Below are 20,944 nucleotides of genomic sequence, written 5' to 3'. Positions count from 1 at the left end.
TTATAATATTTTACAAGAAAACCTATTTACAGAAAACAATAGCTAAATATTATAATCTTGTTATTAATAAGCTATTGTATAGTTAATATAATATTGTTAAATATATAAAATACTAAAATATTACTTAATGATTTAAAATTTTATTTTAAGAATTACAAATTAATAATATTAATTAAGTAATAAATACTTTTAAGATTAATTTTCTATTTTCTGTATTGAAGTACGATTGTATAATACAAGTGTTTAATTAGAGCTATAATAAAAATATAATCCATACTTATTTTTGTGTTTTAATAAAAATATGTTAAGTTTATTAGCATTTGGTTTATATTTAAAAATTGTATTTAGTTAATGAATAAATTATTATCATAAATAAATATTGTTTTGAAAAATAATTAATTTATATTAATATCAATACTTAGTTATTAAGCGCATGTATACTAAAATAACGGTATTTACATTTATAATTTTTATGCACCCATCCTATTATAAGAATATTTAATAATATTGAATTTTATTATTGCACAAAATTGTTATTGATATTTATAATATAATAAAATAACTAATTTTATTGTTTATTTCTAAACAGATGGTGTAATCTAAAAATTATAAATATAATATAAAGTATATACAGTAAAGTATCAGAGCTGATAATTAGCTATTATTTTATAAACCGATACGATTTTTAATCATCACTAATGTATTGATTATTAATTATTTAAAATGTATTCTTTTTTAAAATAATAGTTTTTATTATAGTTGACAAAAATGTCAAATAGTAATTGAAATATTATTTAAATATTTGTAAATGATTCCCAATAACTTTCCACTAAATTTCCAATAAATTCCCAGTAAATTAACTAATAAAAATATTCCCAACTTAATTTCTCAATAATAAAAATGTTTTCTAAAATTAATATTTAGTTTTATAAAAATTTAAATAAATAAAGAATTGCATAAATATATATATATATAAAACTTTTAATTATCATTATTAATTGAAAATAAAATTATTTAGATTTAAAAAAAATTGTTATTAATTAAAAAATAAACGATATATTACTGTATTTATTATAACATATTACTAATAATAATATTAATATTAAAATTGTCAGAAATAATTATTAATTAACTCTAAATAATTAATTTAAGAATATATCATTATAATGTATTTCATATTAAACTTTAACTAACACATTTTATCATAAAGTTTAGAAAATATAATTATAATAAAATTTATGCTAAAAATTTGAGTTTTCGACTTTTAAAATGAAATAAAATTTATATTTTATCTGTTATAGAGATAAAAATTAAAATAAAATATTTTCATTATTTTTCTGGAAAATTGTTGGGAATTTATTACGAAACTTTTTTCCCTCGTAGAGATGCCCGAACTCTACATATGTTATATTTATTTAATATAATATTAAGTATTTTTAAAATACACTTTTCGTTAATTAACAAATAAATAATTATTTTTTATTTTTAATTATAAAAACAATTAAATTATTATTTTTTATTTTTAATTATAAAAACAATTAAATTATTATTTTTTGTAACATACATTACGATATTACTTAGTGTAAATAAAGTTAAATTGATGTAATTAAATAATTTTATCTATTTTTTTTTGTATATATAAGCTATTAATTTATATTAAAACTAATCTATATAATTTATATTTATGATAATTTAAATGCTATACTAAGAAAAATACACGAAATGTTTAAATTTAATATATTGAAATTAACATAAAAATAGCTTATATTTAAAGTAATATTTAAGACAATAAAATTAATTAGAAAAGTTAAAATAAAATGAATAATAAAATTAAAAATAAGTGACAATATTTCAGTTATACTTTACATAAATAAATTCCCAAATTAATAACTTAGTCTTTGAAATTTTATATTTTAGAAATAAATATTGTTTTTTAATTAATTATTTTATTATTTTTATAAATATAATAAATCATAAAAATATATTATTCATATAGTATTCATATAATATTCATTCAATGGTTCCGTTTAAAAGTAGCTTTAATTTTGCTAAATTACTGCCCGAAAACCCTAAAAGCTATTATTATTACGTGGGATCTACTGCTTATCCGAAATGTGGTCCAACACAATGGGTTATATTCAAACAAACTACTAAACCAGGACTGTCTCACTATGAGGTAAGTGTTCAAATGTTTTATATATTGAATATATATATATAAGACTAGCAGTTATATTATTAGTATTATTATATAATACTGTAGTATTTTATATGCAGTCGAGTGGTTTTAACCACTAGTCTATTAGTTGTTGCTGTTGATGGTGATATTGATGGTGGTGTTGATGGTGATAAATGAATTGATACACAAGTTATTAGATAAACATGTTTGTAATTTATTAAATTTTAATAATCAATTAGATTAAATACATTGATTAATATATAGTAATAGTATAACATTTGATTGTATAAAACTTAGGATAATACATCAATGAGTTGATGTCTTAAAAAAGTGAATCCTGTATCCCGTATAGGGATCTCATTAACAATTGCTTTTATATTACATACTGTTGAGGTCAATGGCTCTGGTACTTACCAATCAGAGGTCAGATTCATTGTTGCATTAGTACTCCATTTAAGGACTAAGTATTGATGCAACTTATGGGACATGTTTGGAGGTCTGTAACTTATTAGGGTTTGGTGGTACAAAGATTGTACCCATTAATTATTATTTGTTTATAGTTATAGTACTCTGAAATCAAATTTGGTATAAATCGCTACCCGGGAAGTATTAGTTTTGACTTTAAAAGTTTAAGTTTTTTAAACCAAATAAGCATTGATAGGGAGAAAAATATAAAACATTAATTAAACGCAGTTGTCTCAATAGTGGACAACACATATTATAAACAAAATAGATATATTGAGAAATTTTTTTTAAATAAAACATAAAACTATTTATTGTTTAGATTTAATTTTTTCCATATGTCTTACATATATATAATGTGTTAATATTATTTTGCTATAGTTATCAATAGTGTCTTGATTTTCAACTAAAAAAATTATTTTGTCGGTTCAACGCTTATAACTGGGACTTAGTATGTCCACCGAAGTTGACCAGTGGACGCTATTTCGGAAATTTTATTATAACTATAAATAACTATTTGTTGGGTTAGCAACTATAAAAACTTATAAATAATTATTTCATTGATTTTGAAAAATATAAGCATTAAATTGTAAAATTAAGTACAAATATATGTAAAAACAAAAAGTAATAATTATATAAATTATATAAAATGTGTAAACTGTTATCAACTCATATTACTTTTTTAACAATAGAAATACTTAGTTTATTTATATAAATCATTTTTGTAAATATGCTGCAAACGAATGAATATATATCAGTTGAAATATTTATAAAAAAATAAATAACTATTTCAATAACTATTTGGCTTTTTTAGCAACTATATACAACTATTTAATACAGTTTAAATAACTATTTTAAAAACTATTTGACTTTTTTAAGCAACTATTATAACAACTATTTAATAGAGTATAAAAAATTATTAATCAATACACTAGTTATCAACATTCCGTACCATAGATGACAACCCGTTTAACGGTAAGACACCAAAGGTTTTGCAAAATAGAAGACATTTGCAGCCATTGAACGGGCGATCCATTTGGAGTTCAGATTAATTAATTAAAAATATTTATTACAAATATTTCTAGAAACTTATGATTTGACTATTTCTATATTTTAATATAATAAACTCAATTTTATTTTTTTATTGATTGCTAAAATATAATTAATTAATTAATTAATAAAACTAAACAATAGTTTGAAAGTTTTATTACAACATATTTAAATTATTTACATAAAACATTAACATTGTACTTTTTTAACCTAATATTATTTAAATGCTTTTTCATACATGTTTTGTAATAATTATTTTATTGTATTATATTATGACTAATAAAAAATAAAATTATTTTCGTTAAATATGATATTTTTGATATTATATTTATATTATTATAATTACATTTATAAAACATTGACTCTGTATTGTATAAACAATAATACTGTATTTACAAATAAATTAATATTTTATTAATATTTTAATATCGTTTCATATTATAAGTAAACAATAGTTTATATTTATATTACAACATTTATTAATTTATTTACATAAAACTTTGACATTGCAATTTTAAACCTAATATTATTAATATATAAATACATTTTAATACGTGTTTTTGTAATATGACTAATAAAAATAAATAATTTTTGTTAAATATTATATATATATTAATTTCTAATTTTTATAATTACATTTATATAACTTCGACTCTGTATTGTTTAAATAATAATATTTACAAATAAAATAATATTATTTTAGTACAAAAAAATTGAATATACAGTATATAGTATAATATTTCATAATATAATTGTAAAAATATTTTTAATTATAAGAAAGTATCGAAAATTATATAGAAATTTATAGAAATTATTTGAAAAACAAAAAGTTTTTAATGACTTTTTAGCATAATTTACTGTTGATGTAAAAAATCAATGTTTCATTTAATAATAAATGTTATTTACTATTAATATATCCTAAAAGTCTTATATACGATATAAAGAATTATAAATATTTCAAAATTATCAATTAATGTTATTTCTAAATATTTTGTAGGAATAATCTGTATAATAATATTTATAATTATTGGAAATATTACAAATATAAGTCATTTATTTGTTGTTTAATTAGTTTTTGTTATATATTATATTTTCAATATCATACAAATTCAAATGATAAAGATTAATCAATAATTGTTGTCTATTATTGTATTTATTGCTAAATTATTTTTAATATATAAACCATTGTACTCATGCATGTTATTATACAGTATATTTATATTATGTTAATGTGTATTTATTAATCAATATATTCAACATATATCAATATATGTATATATATCTCAAAATATGTAAAAGTCACATAAACAGTATTGTTAGTCATTTATATTATATTAAATATTCAATAACTAAATTATATCATTAATATTTGTGTTTTATTTATAAAAATATTATTTCTAAATTGTAAATATTTTACAACAGTATTATTAATAACATATTATAATTAAATTTATAGTAACATAGAAAAAAAACTTTATGATATTTTTTTCCTTTACATAGACAATAATAGAGTACAATATACTGTAACAAATACTAAAAGATTTTTTTTGACATTTATACATGTATTTGCTTTAAACATTAATATATTATTATATTAATAATATATGAATATTTATGTACTAAGTTTTGGCGAATGTAACCTATTTTTTAGATTAATTATATAAAATAAAATATATTTTAATAATATATGAAATATTCTATTATATGGTTCAGTTTATATATGTACTGTATATTCTGTATAAATAGATATTAACAATATGTTTGTACAATTGTAAAGATTATATTTTAGTTTAGTTATTAATCGGAAATCAATAAAATGATTGATAAACTATCATATAATTAACTGTATTCTAATTTATCTTATGATATATTATTTTTCATATATTAACACAGAAAGTTATTTCATAATAATTTCAATCTATTAAATATTAAAAATAAATATAAAAAACTAAAATTTTGTTTTTTAGTGTTTTTTGTTATATATTTTATTATAAATACATGTATATTGTATAATAATGACCTGGACAAAAATATTAACAATATTTGGAAAATATTACAAACAAATTTTATTTATTTTTTGTTTAATTGGTTTTACTTATCACATTTATACTATCAGTGATATATATTTTCAATATCAAACAATTACTAGTATTCAAATTGAATCGCCAAAACTAATTCAATATCCAGCTATTACTGTATGTATTGCTAAAGTATTTTTATTATCAAAAATTAACATGGTAATTAATAATAAAACTAAGATAATAATAATAAATAAAACACTAGATGATCATATTACTCTCAAGGATGCCTATTTAATGCTAGATAATTTAAACAATCAAACTGTCCAGAGTCAATTTGACTCAATAGCACCGATAGACAAATGGTTTGAATGTCAATTTATAATCTATGAGAAAGTTCATTCATGCTTTAATTTTACACTATCATTGGAAAACAACTATTTATGTTTAACAGTATTTCATAAATATTATCAAAATTTTCAGGAATTTGAAAATTCCGATTATTATTTCAAAATAACAATAAAACCTAAACTATTGTTAAACATAGCCTACAATGTATACGTGAGACTACATGCTAATGGCCTAACAGTACCCCGATTTGATAAACGGACACAATTTTTGAATCTATTGAACACTGATGACAATTATGTACATTATTCCAGATACACATTTGTCAATCAAGTTGGTCATTGTGGTAAATTGAGCATGATAGAAAAACGTCAAATGGCTAATACATTATACGATTGTTTTTATAAATGTTATGTGGATTTTATGTCTAAAAAATTTGATCAATGCTCTGGTTTTTTGTTATGTTATAATCATAGTAATCATAAACCATTATTTGATAGACATAGTTATAATTTTTCCACCATGGCCATTCATTGTATGAACTATTGTTATAATTTAAAACAATGTTATACTGAATATTATAAAACTGATATACAAAATATTGAGAAAAATCAAAACAATAAAAGTGTTTCAATTAATTTGAAACCAAAAACACCGATGTTTTTAGTTTACGAACAAAATCTTAAACTATCTATTGATGAATACTTGTGTCTATTGGCCAGTATATGCAGTCTATGGTTTGGTATATCAATAGTAGGTATAACACAAATAGCCTGTAATGACTTTTTCGATGAATTCAAAAAGTTTTATTTAAATGTTAAATATTATTTCAATCAACAATTTTTTACAGTTAACTCACAAACTATTATAGTTAATGCACGTATTAGATTAAAATAATTTTATTAAATGTTAAAATAATAATTAAAATGATTTTTAAAACTATCAGTAACAAATATGTAAATTTATTTGTAACTTTAAGTCATATTTGTTTCATAGTATTAACATATATTTATGATTATTTATGTATATTTTATTTATTGTAATTATATTAACATACTGTATAATCTACAATATGATGAGTTATTATAATTAGTATTACAATATTTTAATGAAAATGTCAAAAATTATGATTTTTAAGAATAATTGTTGATAATCTATTTTTACAATATTGTATCAATTATTATTTAAATACAATAAAAACACATATTAAATGTATATAGAATTAAAATAATGATAAAAAGTTATTTGTTATAACCCACACTGAAAACTAAAAAAAATCATTTTCAGATCTAATGTCCTCCAATTGGTCCCAGTTTACGGATCAGATCCTCCGGTACATTACGTACTGACCACATGACATAAATAAATGATATGATTGCCAAACACATACTGATAAACTCGACAAATACAAAGCTGTCGGGAACTACCTCAACGTATTTGGCTATAAAATACGGTAAAAACATATAGATTGCATTATAGGATCCGATAAATAGGCCGCCAATCCTATCGGTAACTTCGGTGTATTGGCCGACAAACGAATACAAACATATAAATATAGATGAATAACCAAAACATATGACTACCGATGAGGCCAACAATAGTTTGTAGTCGTGTTGAGAGAAATACTGGAATATATAGCCGACAAATACGATGACAGACTGATAGGCAATCATGTGCTGGGGTTTGAGGTAAAGTGCAATGAATACACTAATACCGCGGCCAAAGGTCAGAGCCATACCAACGTATGAAAACATTTCGCTGGCGTCGTTGGCCGACAACCGCAGCGGACAGAACTGGTAGAAAGTGGGCGCAAAATCCATATACATATTCTCAGACATTATACCAAATGCCAAGTATAGGGAAACACATATAATGATTGTACGTTTCGGTACAAACTCTTTATACCGTTGTTTCTGTGCCTCAGTCTCTATAACCTCAATGTTTGAGTCGTTACTCTTTTTATATGGTTTCAAAAAATACATAATCATATACATAGCGGGACCTATTATTTTTTAAATTAACACAATTATGAATAAATTTTAAACTAAACAAAGTTTATTAATAATTATAGTTTTTAATAAAAGTATAAATAAGTGTAACCACAATTAAAATTAAATGTTAATAATATAATTGTTAAATCTATTATTTTTATAAATATTAATTTTATTAAATATTGACAGACATACCTAACATTTGCAATAGACCTCCGATAAGTAGCGGCATCTTAAGCCGTGGCCTACGATCGTATGCCAAACATTCAGGTGTACACAGATTTTCATGTATACCAGCGTTTTCAGTGTCAACTGTCCTAAACTTATGCCAATGATTGCGAAACATAATAACATCATCAGTAGTCATGTTTAAGGCATCTGTGCTATTAAAATGTGACAAACAGTCTTCGGGATAAACACCGGGACATATCTGTTCTCCCAAAACAAAGTTTCTGTCTAAAAGTGGTCCCAAAACAGTTCCCATACCGTATATGAATTGTGAAAACTGTAATATCGATGGACTCCTATTTTGCCACATTTCTATTAGTATGACATTATTGGACCCATTCCAAGCACCGACACTCACACCATATATAAATATACAGCCATACAAGTGCCACAATGATGTTGACCACGGCTGAAATATTGTGCCCAAACCTTGCAACACAATCAATATGGACAGGGTGATTTGACGGTTTACATATTTAAATATGATTGTTACTGTTTTCAAAAAAATAAAAAAAATAAAATATATACATTTGTTATCAACTTATTTATTTATTATGTTCAAATATTTTATTTTTTGTAATGATTTTAATATATGAAAATTTATATTTTATAGTTACGAACCAAATGATCCAGTAAATATGCCAATAGCTTGAAACATTGGAAACAGTCCTATCCATTGCATCTCAGTGTGCAATATCTCCCTGTAGTCAACAAATGCCGGTGCCATACTCGATAATGTTAAACCCTGGTAATGTTATAAGGATTAATGATTTCAAATTTGCTTAAACTTTAAAACTTACAAATACTAAATGTATATAATTATGAATCATTGTATAAATGATTTTTTGCCAAAATGTTAGTTCCCGATGATCCTTAATGGGCACCTGGATATTACTAAATTTGTTACTATTACCAAAGTCATAAGTGTCACCATTTTTCAAATATGTCATTTTTTATTGAATGTGTATAAAAACTTTTCTTTAAAAAAATATATATATATAAATAAATTTATATATATTTGTTTAATAACACATATGTTTGACAATATTATGAAATATAAATAAATATGTTTTCTATTATTTTTTTCGTAATATATAGTATTCGCAATTTTTTGGAAAAAAAGTTTTATATTTAAATACATATTAATTTTTTTATTCTTTTTTAATTTTTCAACATTTATTTTTAACTTTTAAATTCCATTAGATATTAACTGACATTTATTAATTTTTGCTTATAAAACAAAATTGTCATTTAGTATTTGAGTTACTGTTTGAGTTTATAATTATATATATATATATAATAAATAATATTCATAACATTTAAATTAAATTAAATTTTATAGTAACTATAATAAATATTTTTGATTTATTTAACAATACATCTAAAAGATTATTAAACATTAAGATATCAATATTATAAATAAAGACATTTTAAAAAAATCTATTATTTTTATTTCATATGTAAAATAAAAAGTGATTAATTGTAGAAATTGACAATAAAATAAAGTGTTAAAAGTTAAAAAAAAAGTGCAACATAAACATAAACTTGATTTTTATTTTAGTGTAAATAAAATGTATTTTACAATTATTTTATTCAAGTGCATGATCAATATAAAAAACATAAAATACTCAATAATAAAATTAGTATATGCTTATTAATTATTTAGATATTATTATTATAAAAAAGTATATTTTATTTGAATCTGTAATATAAAAAAGTAAAATAAAAGTTAGTATATAAGACATTAAATATTTATTATTTAAAAAACATTAGTAAATTAATTAAAATCCATATTGTAAAATTATATATAATATTACATAATCAATACAAAATTGTTCAAATTGTGAAATATTTAATAAAAACAATTTCATAATATAACTTTTATGCAGTCCAATTAAAACACTTTAAATTTATTTATTATATATTAATATATATATATTTATAATATACAATATTTGTAATTAAAAATATTATAAACATCTTTAATATATCAATTATATAGTTAATAAATTGTAATAGAAAATAAATAATAATACATCCGAAATTGAGTATTAAATATTTTTTATTTATAATATTTAATGTATATTTATTATTAACAGTAATAAAAAGAAAAATATATTATAAAATAAATTACAATAAATTATTTATTTAAATACTTAAAATTAAAAAATAATAACAATTAGGAATTTTTTTTATTAATGTCCAGCAATTGGTCCCAATTTACGGATCAAGTCTTGTGGGACATTCCTAACGGCCCATAAAACATAAATAAATGATAGTATAGCCACACATAAACTGCTGAACTCAACAAACACAAAACTGTCGGGAACTACCTCAACATATTTGGCTATAAAATAGGGCAAAAACATATACACCGCGTTGTAGGCGCCGACAAACAGTCCGCCAATTCTATCGGTAACTCTCATGTATTGTCCGACAAAAGAGTACAGACATATAAATATTGATGAATACCCGAAACATATGATAATTGAGCTTGCTAATAATAGTTTATAATCATTTTGACCGAAATACTGGAATATATAGCCAATAAATACTATTACCGACTGATAGGCAATCATGTGTTGCGGTTTCAAATACATGGCTATGAATACACTGAGACCGCGACCGATGGTCAGTGCGATCCCGATATAGGAGAACAGTTCTGACGCTTTGGCGGCCGACAGCTTTGCCGGACAAAACTGGTAGAAAGTGGGCGCAAAATCCATATACATATTCTCAGACATTATACCAAATGCCAGAAATGTCGAAATACAGACAATTATTGTCTTTTTCGGTACAAACTGTCGGTACAGTTGCTTCTGTTCGTCGGTCTTCACGACCTCTATTTTGGTGTCGTTGTCAAAGTGATAGCGTTTTACAAAAAACATTATCAAATACATAACAGGTCCTATCAATTCAATAATTTCATTGAAAATATTAATTCATAAATTATATAAAAAAATTTATATTTCTAAATAATACTACTGTATAATAAAATTATTGGATTATCAAATTATTATTATTAATGTTTAGTAATAAATAATAATCTAAATTATTAAAATAATTAATTTTCTTTACAATTTTAAATGTAAAATATTTTATACTCAAAGCTATAAACTTTAAATTAAGTATAAGTTGTTATTTATGTTATGTAATACAAATTTATTTGAGAAAAATAAACTAAAAAATTATTTTAAATTAATTGTATAAATTTATATATAATACTGACCTAACATTTGTAACAGTCCTCCAATAAGTAAAGGTATTTTCAGGTTAGGCCTACGATCATAGGCCTTACATTCAGGAGTACACAGATTCGAGTTAGACAACAATGCAACCGATGATGTGTTAGCATTGTGTATGGGTTGCTGTGTTGTACCCATAATTGTAGCGACACTATCCTTACAGTCGTCGGGCCAAACACCAGGACATACCTGTTCGCCCAACACATAGTTGGTGTCCAGTAGTGGACCTAAGATAGTGCCCACACCGTATATGAATTGAGAAAACTGTAATATCGATGGACTCTTGTTTTGCCACATTTCTATGAGTATAACATTGTTGGACCCGTTCCAGGCACCTATACCAAACCCATATACAAATATGCACAGATACAGGTGCCACAATGATGTGGACCACGGCTGAAATATTGTACCAAACCCTTGCAACACAATCAATATGGACAAGGTGATTTGTCGGTTTACATATTTAAATATGCCGGTCACTATTAGGTTTAATATACAAAAAGTTAGAAAACATTTTATCTACCTTATTAAATATTTAATAATTTAATTTGTTTTTACCAAATGATCCAGTAAATATGCCAATAGCTTGAAACATGGGAAACAGTCCTATCCATTGCATATCAGTGTGTAATATCTCCCTGTAGTCGATAAATGCCGGTGCCATACTTGACAAAGTTAGTCCCTGTTAATGTATACGGTATATCATAATTTTTTAAAAATAATTTTTAAAATTCAGCTGAATTTGATTTTTTATAATTATGTTAAAAAACTTTTAAAAGTAAATTATATACAAAACTTACAAATAGTAAATGTATGTAATTATGTATAATAGTGTAAATAATTTTTTCGCGAAATGTTAGGTTTCGCGGATCAGTGACCACTTGATTATTATAATCATTTTTAACCTGGCCACTTTCTACTTTAGCAATGTTGCCCCCTTTAGCGTAAGTCATTTAAGTAATTTGTTTAATTGATTAATTTTTTAAATTTAAAATTTACAAATTTTATTTTAAAAATACAGTTATTGTATAATTTATGATAAATATAATTGCAGATTAAACAAAAACAATATTATTAATTGATATAATGTCAATTTTTTATGATATTAAAAATTGAATATCAAATTACATTTATGTGTACACAATATCACAGTTAAATGTACTGTCACAGTAAATAAAATAAATGTTAGGAATACCGGTATTTTTTTATAAAAACAATAGTTTAGAATTTAACATATAAGTTTATATAAATTTCATTTATTGTAATAAATTTTTTTTATTAATTTATTATATTATTTTCAGGTAAACATTAATTTATTATATTTCATTTTTTATCATCAATTAATCTAAGATTAATGTCATAATTTTCCATTAATTATATAAAAATCAAGTTTTATTTCACATATTAATATAAATATTTTAATTTTTATAATAATTTATTTTAATTGTTTAGATAATAGAGAGATAATAAAAATAACTAGCACTAATTATTAAAAGATAAAATGTTTAACATTATTGTTATAAAATAATTTTGATTAATATTGAATATTTTAATAAATAACTAAAATATATTTAAACTAAAATTTAATATTCATATTATTCATAATAAAGAGTTCGACCTGAGTGTTTTTTAAATTAATAAATAATTATATCAAATAAACTACATAAAAATAGAAAATATTAAACATTTTTAAACTTATAAAAATAAATAGCACTAAAATATAAAAATTTAATTAACTATAAATAACTAACATAATGTAGATTTTAATTTAATATTATTGCATCAATTAGATTAAAATATTCTACTTTTAGATTATTGACAGAACAATAACTTTATATAAAATATATTTTCTCAGATATTGTACTAAATATTATAGTTATAATAAGAAAAATTAATTTATTATATATATATATATATTAATACAAGTATAAAATAAGATTTTAGCACTTATCAAAATTTGTTATACATGTATGACGTTATAAATTCAATTATTTATTGACATATTGTAGTGACAAATAAAATTATAATTTTTCAAAAAAATGTACATGTACAGAAACACACGTTTGTGTAATTAAACAATTATATATTAATTAAATTTAATTAATTAATTAGTTCTATAATTTATCTTATCATTTATTATTTCATACCTTTGGTACATTTGATAAATATACATTATTTACATATGAATATATATATATATATAATTTTATATAAAATTAATACTACAGTTACATTAATTAAATAACTGAAAACATATAAAAACACATATACAAAATATTTGTATTAATAGAATTAAGATATATTGATAATTGTAATCTTTTTAGTCAAAAATTACATTTAAAAAAAACTTTATAGACTCTATAAAAAAATCTCTAAAAGGTTTTTTTAAAAACAAAATTACATACAACTTATAAAATATTAACAATACTTTTATTATAAATATAATATATATATATAGTTATAAAATATGAATTATATAAATAAAATATCATAAATAGCAAAATAATGATAAAAATACCTACCAAATAAAATGGTAAACATAAGTTATGGTTGCCCACAATTATAAAAGACTAATTTATTTGGCACCGGGATGATAATTAATGTCCGCCTACCGGTGCAATTTTTCGGATCAGGTCGTTCGGCACATTGCGTACAGAATATAATACATAGGAAAATGCAACGATAGCCACACAAACACAGGCCAACTCTAGAAAGACAAAACTTTCCGGTACTATCTCCACATATTTGGCTATAAAGTAGGCCAATGGCATGTATAACAAGTTGTACGATCCGATAAACAGACCGCCCATTCTATCGGTAACTTTCATGTATTGGCCGACAAACGAGTACAGACAGATAAATATTGATGAATAGCCAAAACATATGATAATTGAGCTGGCTAATAATAATTTATAGTCATACTGAGCGTAATACTGGAATATAAAGCCTACAAATACTATAAGCGTTTGATAGGTTATCATAACCCATGGCTTTAGGTAGACAGCAATGAATACACTCATAAAGCGGCCGATTGTCAGCGCAATACCGACATATGAGAACATTTCGGACGCCTCGCTGGCCGGCAGTCTGACCGAACAAAACTGGTAGAAAGTGGGCGCAAAGTCCATGTAAATCATTTCAGACATAATACCCGTTGCATTGAATATTACAATACAGGCGACTATTGTCTTTCGCGGCACATATTTACGATACCTTTCCTTCTGTTCCTCGCTCTCTAATGCCTCCACTTGAGTCTCTTTGTCAAAATGATACCGTTTTACAAAAAACATTGTAAAATACATGACAGCACCTATAGATTGTTGTATTAATGTAAAAGAAAAACAAAAATTGTTATTAAATATCACGATATAATTTATAATGTTATTATTCTACAGTAAATTAAATGTATTACTGTATTAAACAAATAGACAGCAAAATACCAAAAAAACTGATAACAATAATACAGTATAAGTGTTCACAAACTGTAAATATAATTTACTGTATTTTTATTATACAATTTTATTGTACAATAATTTAGAGTTTGATGTTTATATAAATAAATAATTATGAAATACTGACCTAATATTTGCAAGAGTCCGCCAATCAGTAACGGTATCTTTAGTTGCGGTCTACGATCATAGGACAGACATTCCTGATCGCACTTGCTTTCCGATGCATACAACTGACCCGAAAAGTTAGCAGTAATTGATTGACTCACTAACGATGACATTGTAGTGCCGATAGTAGTTGGACCAGTAGTACAGTCTTTAGGGAAAACCCCGGGACATATCTGTTCTCCCAACACAAAGTTACGGTCCAACAGCGGTCCCAAAACTGTACCCAAACCGTACATGAATTGCGAAAACTGCAAAACAGACGGACTTCTCGATTGCCATAATTCGATGATTATGACATTATTGGTACCATTCCAGGCACCGATACCGAACCCGTACACAAATATACAGACATACAGGTGCCACAATGATGTAGACCAGGGCTGAAATATTGTACCCAATCCTTGCAACACAACCAACGCTGACAGTAATACTTGACGATTGATGTATCGAAATATGACAGTTGCTAAACAATTGACACAATTATTAGATTTATATAAACTATTTGTTTATTTATTTATATAAAGTTTAATTACTAAATGATCCACAAAATATGCCAATAGCCTGAAACATAGGAAACAGTCCTATCATTGACATCTCTGTGTTCAATATCGCCCGATAGTCTACAAATGCCGGAGCCATACTCGACAGTGTTAAGCCCTTTAGCAAACATATAATTAATTAATTATTAATATTATTTTTTCAACATTTAACAAATAGATTAATTAATATTAAATATAACTTTTTAAAATAAATATTACTGTATATACTGTAAACAATAGTTACTTACAAACATTAGATGTACATAATTATGTAAAAGTGTATAAATAATTTTTTCGCGAAACGTTAATTTGCGTCTATCGTCCAATTTATTTTTATGGTCAATGTTCCCATTTTCAACATGCTCATTTTTAGTTTTGCCATTATTTTGGCCGGCATTACTATTTTTAGCGTAGGTCATTTTTTATTTATTTTATCAAAAAAAATTAAATAATAACAATAATTAAAAATAACAAACTAGATTAAATTTATAAACAACACACAAAAACTACTAAACAAATTAAAAGCAAAATCTAAAATATTTTTAATTTGTTTTTTTTAATATTTATTTGCAACTAAAATTAATTTTTAATTTAAAATAAACTTTCATAGTTAACTGATCTATCACATATATTATTAAAAAATAAATTCATTGAACACAAGGAATACCCTTTTTAAAAAGTTTAGTTTAGTTTAACACATAATATATATGTTTAGTTTTTATAATTTTATAAAAACTTTGTAATAAAATTTTAATTACTTTATTAGTGTATTTTTTTAGCAATCGCAGTTTAATGATAGGTATTTTATCAAAAATTAATCGGTTTTGTCTAATGTCAAAATTTCCACAAAAATTTTTATGTCTAATTTAATTTTCCATTGATTATCTTATGGATAATTTTATTATACATAATTATATAGTCTTAATTAAAAGCGTGTCACATCAAATTAGTTAATTTAGATTTGTAAAAAAAATTATCAATCTAGATATATCATATTTTACTGGGTGTCTATATTTTAGATCTTTATCATATAATGTACCAGTATATAAAGTTTATATAATGAATTACTTTAGTGTTAATTAATTTTATTAAAATTTACTAATTTATATCTTATGCATTATGCATATGATGTAGTTATATTTAAAATAATATAAATGTTACATAATATGTTTTAAATTAATAAAAATAGTAATCTAATCATTATCTAAATCTACTGTAATCATTTATGATATACATTTAAAAAAAATTATTTTATATTTTTTTAAAAAAGATATTAATAATTACATATACATATTACAATATATGATATTAAAATTGCATTTGCATTAAAAAATACTTATGTAATACATATATTGTTTACATTATTACAAAATTACAAACTGTCTAAGTTTCATGGATGATAAAAATTATCAATGTATTGTCTAGCTTACATAAAAATAATTTAACTACCTGTATAGTTTTTATTTTACAACAATTTTAACTAATAAAATAATAATTAGTAAAATAAGTGCATTTAATAAAAGAGTAAAAAATACAGTTACCTATTTATGATAGTGTTTGTGTACATGTATTAATGTATTTACAAATAATAAATTAAGGGTTATTAATTTTATAATGAAATGTCAATTTTTATTATTACTGACTTAAATAATGCACCGGTAGTTTTTAACACACGTTTTTGTAGTTAAAATATTTACCGAGTGATAAACTAAGTAATGATTTATTTTAATTTTATAAAAATATTTATTATATTATCGCTTTAAAATTAAATTATTTGACAAATTTTAAATATGTATACTAATTTTAAAATATAAATAAATGTTAAATGTAAACTAAAACATTATTAAATAATTTTTATTTAAAACTTTTATTATTAATTACTTCAATAATAATCTTATTAATATTATATATAATAAGTGCATATTTTATATAATTAATATTAATAACATATTTTTACTTACTAAATCAAAAATATTAAATTATATTTTATTATATTATTATGCAAAATAGTAGTATATCGTATCATACAATTAATACAATGAAAATAATTATTAAGAAAAAAATATTAAAATAATTATAAAAAAACAATCTTAAAATAATTATTCAGAAAACAATCTTAAAATTATAATGAAAAATACATTTATAATATTATAAAATATGTTATTATATGCATTATTTTTATAAGTTTATATAAACTTGTATTGCATAGAATATTTATTAAATAAATCAATATAAACAATAATTATTAGTAAACTCAATAAATATTGTTATTTATTTATGATCATTACACAATTATTAAATATCAATATATATTTTTTGTATTTATATTTAGAAAAAATATTGTTTAACTCAGAGTTAAATACAGTATTATTTTTACACTAGAATTTTAATATACAATATAAAATTTATTATTATTTTTAATATACTCTTAACTTCCAATACATTAGGTTAATAAAATAAATATTAATTATAAAAATATATTTTTTAGTTAAACATTAAAGTCTAACAGTATTTTTTAGTTAAAATAAATCCAAAATGTCTATCAATTTGAAAAAGCATCATAAATTTCATTCACATTTTGAAAACATTAATAATAGTAATAAAGATAATAAAAGTAATATTGATAATAATAATAATAATAATCATCTATTTGTTGATTTAGAAAATTTTCTATCAAATTATTATGTTCTTATGTCACCAACAATTAATAATTACAAACCTATACAACAACAACACATTATTAGAAAACGTAAATTAATTATATTATGTTTCAGATTGTGTGAGATTATCTATACATTGCGTTTTCTTATAATAATTTTGGTAAAAAATCAATGGATAAATGATGCCCTATTATCTAATGCTTATTATTTGATTATAAATTCTACATTAATTTCTAGTTTTATGTTTGTTGGCCATACATTTGTTATGATATGCGGTTTAATACTACTATATTTTGAGTATAATCAACAATTAACAATCGTTGACTATCTATATCAAATTAAAATCAATACCATAGATATTCAATTGAACCGTAAATATAGACACCTATTTGCAAAACTGGTAAAATTTTATCAAAAATATTTTTCTAGTAAACTGTTGGCAAATTTGATTTTGAATTCATATATATTACATTTGGCTCCACCAGTATATGCCTATATATTTGAAAGTAATCGCAATTTTAATTTATTAAGTATTATGATATTTATTTTACTATCAATGGTAGCCATTTACAGTTTTTTCACTGTATTCATTGGTATGACAAAAATGTGTTATTTACCATTAGCTTATTTGAGATATCAATTCATGCAAATCAATGATACCATTGTCCAGGCAATCAACTTACACAATATGGCCATGCTACTAAAATCAATTGAGCAACATAATCTATGTTATCTATGGGTTATCAAAGTTAACAAAGTAGTCAACTATCTGATAGTTATATTATATTTTGGACTAATACCTCCACTAAATATTTGTCTGTATTTGACTCATGCATCGGACACCCGGGTGTTTACTCGTATAGCTACTGGACTAATATTTACCGTATGTTTCAGTGTAATAGTTTCGTTGAATTTATTTTGTGCCTCAGTGTCTACCAGTGCTCACAAACCAGTCAACTATATATACAAATGTATGCTTTGGAAGAATCAGTCACTAAAATCTCGTTTGAAAATTATTAGTTTCATTGAGACGCTAACCGGTCCGACCATTGGTTTCTATTGCTATACATTATATCCGATGAATAAATATTATTTTTATAGATTTATCTTAACATCTGTTTATAATTATATTTTAATAATGAGTTTTATACTTTATTTTTAAAATTTAATTGTATAATACACACAAAATTGTTAACAATGTTAACTAAAATTAGAAATTTTAATACTAGTATTTCACTTTTAATATCATTTTGTTATATTCAACTATTATTAGATTTTATTTTACAATATTTTTCAACAATAAGTATAACTAATTTTAATAGATATATTCTGCTAAAATTTATTATTGATTTTACATATTTTGAGTATTATTAATATTTTAAGAAAATTTTTCTTATAAAATAGAAGTTCAATTCAATATACAAAACTACAATTGATGCAATTATAAAATAATAGTATGTTTTAAATAATACATCAAATTGATTTAATTTTAAATTTTTAGGATATTGTGTGTCCAATTTATTTAACAATTGTAGAATATCCGGGTGTTTATTATAAAGTTTAATGTATACATCATTTTTCCAATAATCAATAAGACCCAGACTCATTACTCAAAATATTCTATATAAATACATTAAAATGTTAATTAGTATTATATATATATTTACTAATTATAAATAGAAAATACATAAAATTTATATTTAACATACATATCATTTATTTGTTGTTTATATGGAAATTGTTTATCCATAGCAATGGCAATGAGATCTACGTAAATATTGACGGATGGCATATAATATGGGAATGTTATCCATGCATTAGAATCTCTATTAGATATTAAATAATTTTCAAACCGAGCCCTTTCAGTGTCATAAACATATTTTCCCGGTTTACTAATTAGTTGATCAAATAAATCATAATAACCATACATGTAATCAATACAGTCGTCTAATTTTTTATTAGTATAAGTTTCAAGTAATTTCTGTAAATAAATATAATATAATAAATAATTTAAGTTTATTTAAATAATTTGACTAGTTGATATTTTACCGTATTTTTTTAAAAAAATAACTATTAAATAAAATTTTGAAGTAATTTTTATTTTTACAAACTAAACACTTGCCTTTACACCAATAAACGATGCTGATCCATTAATTGCAAATTTAATTTTACCTTCCAATAAATTATATAATAGATCATCGATAGTTTCTATTTTGAATGGTGTGTCGGGTATAGACATCAACACAAATAAGATAGCCGAGTACATTTGTGTCATTATAAAACAGGCCATAATCCATGTAATTAATGATAATCTAACTGATCCTAAATCGGATATTTTAGAAACTGATTGTTCAAAAATAGAAGCTATATAATCTAGATAATCGATATGACATGTTTGTTTGACAAAATTGAGTATGGTACAAAATAAAAATAATAATAATAACGATATGATAATCAGTATCCAGACATTTGTATAAAAAGGTTTTATCAATGATGTTGCATACGGTGTTATATTAAATCTAGGTGTACCAAATGTTAGGCCATCAATAAAATAGGGATAACTATATGAAACTACTTTAGACCTTTCATATGTAATAGACATTGCACCGA

General features: G+C 22.4%; 3 protein-coding genes across 3 annotated transcripts; all 3 read right to left on the bottom strand.

The window, feature by feature from the left end:
* Nucleotides 1-7,315: 7,315 nt before the first annotated feature.
* LOC128959395 (uncharacterized) lies at nucleotides 7,316-9,112 on the bottom strand. Its single transcript, XM_054305339.1, has 4 exons — nucleotides 9,074-9,112; nucleotides 8,895-9,018; nucleotides 8,241-8,765; nucleotides 7,316-8,056 (listed from the first exon to the last, which is right to left on the bottom strand). The coding sequence occupies exons 1-4, from the start codon at nucleotides 9,101-9,103 to the stop codon at nucleotides 7,344-7,346; spliced, it is 1,392 nt and encodes a 463-aa protein (XP_054161314.1). The 5' UTR covers nucleotides 9,104-9,112; the 3' UTR covers nucleotides 7,316-7,343.
* A 1,356-nt stretch (nucleotides 9,113-10,468) lies between these two features.
* LOC128960163 (uncharacterized) lies at nucleotides 10,469-12,471 on the bottom strand. The gene is made up of 4 exons (XM_054306235.1): nucleotides 12,319-12,471; nucleotides 12,077-12,200; nucleotides 11,503-11,997; nucleotides 10,469-11,181 (listed from the first exon to the last, which is right to left on the bottom strand). Exons 1-4 carry the CDS (start codon nucleotides 12,469-12,471, stop codon nucleotides 10,469-10,471), a joined length of 1,485 nt encoding a protein of 494 aa, XP_054162210.1.
* A 1,636-nt stretch (nucleotides 12,472-14,107) lies between these two features.
* LOC128959396 (uncharacterized) lies at nucleotides 14,108-16,091 on the bottom strand. Its single transcript, XM_054305340.1, has 4 exons — nucleotides 15,923-16,091; nucleotides 15,669-15,792; nucleotides 15,098-15,598; nucleotides 14,108-14,828 (listed from the first exon to the last, which is right to left on the bottom strand). Exons 1-4 carry the CDS (start codon nucleotides 15,926-15,928, stop codon nucleotides 14,116-14,118), a joined length of 1,344 nt encoding a protein of 447 aa, XP_054161315.1. The 5' UTR covers nucleotides 15,929-16,091; the 3' UTR covers nucleotides 14,108-14,115.
* Between the last annotated feature and the right edge of the window lie 4,853 nt (nucleotides 16,092-20,944).

The sequence above is a fragment of the Oppia nitens genome, unplaced genomic scaffold (genome assembly GCF_028296485.1).
Source record: "Oppia nitens isolate AA-2021 unplaced genomic scaffold, nextdenovo-longstitch-racon4-pilon3 scaffold4_pilon_pilon_pilon, whole genome shotgun sequence".
In the NCBI taxonomy this organism is placed as follows: domain Eukaryota; kingdom Metazoa; phylum Arthropoda; class Arachnida; order Sarcoptiformes; family Oppiidae; genus Oppia; species Oppia nitens.
This window is presented reverse-complemented; position numbering and strand designations above follow the sequence as displayed.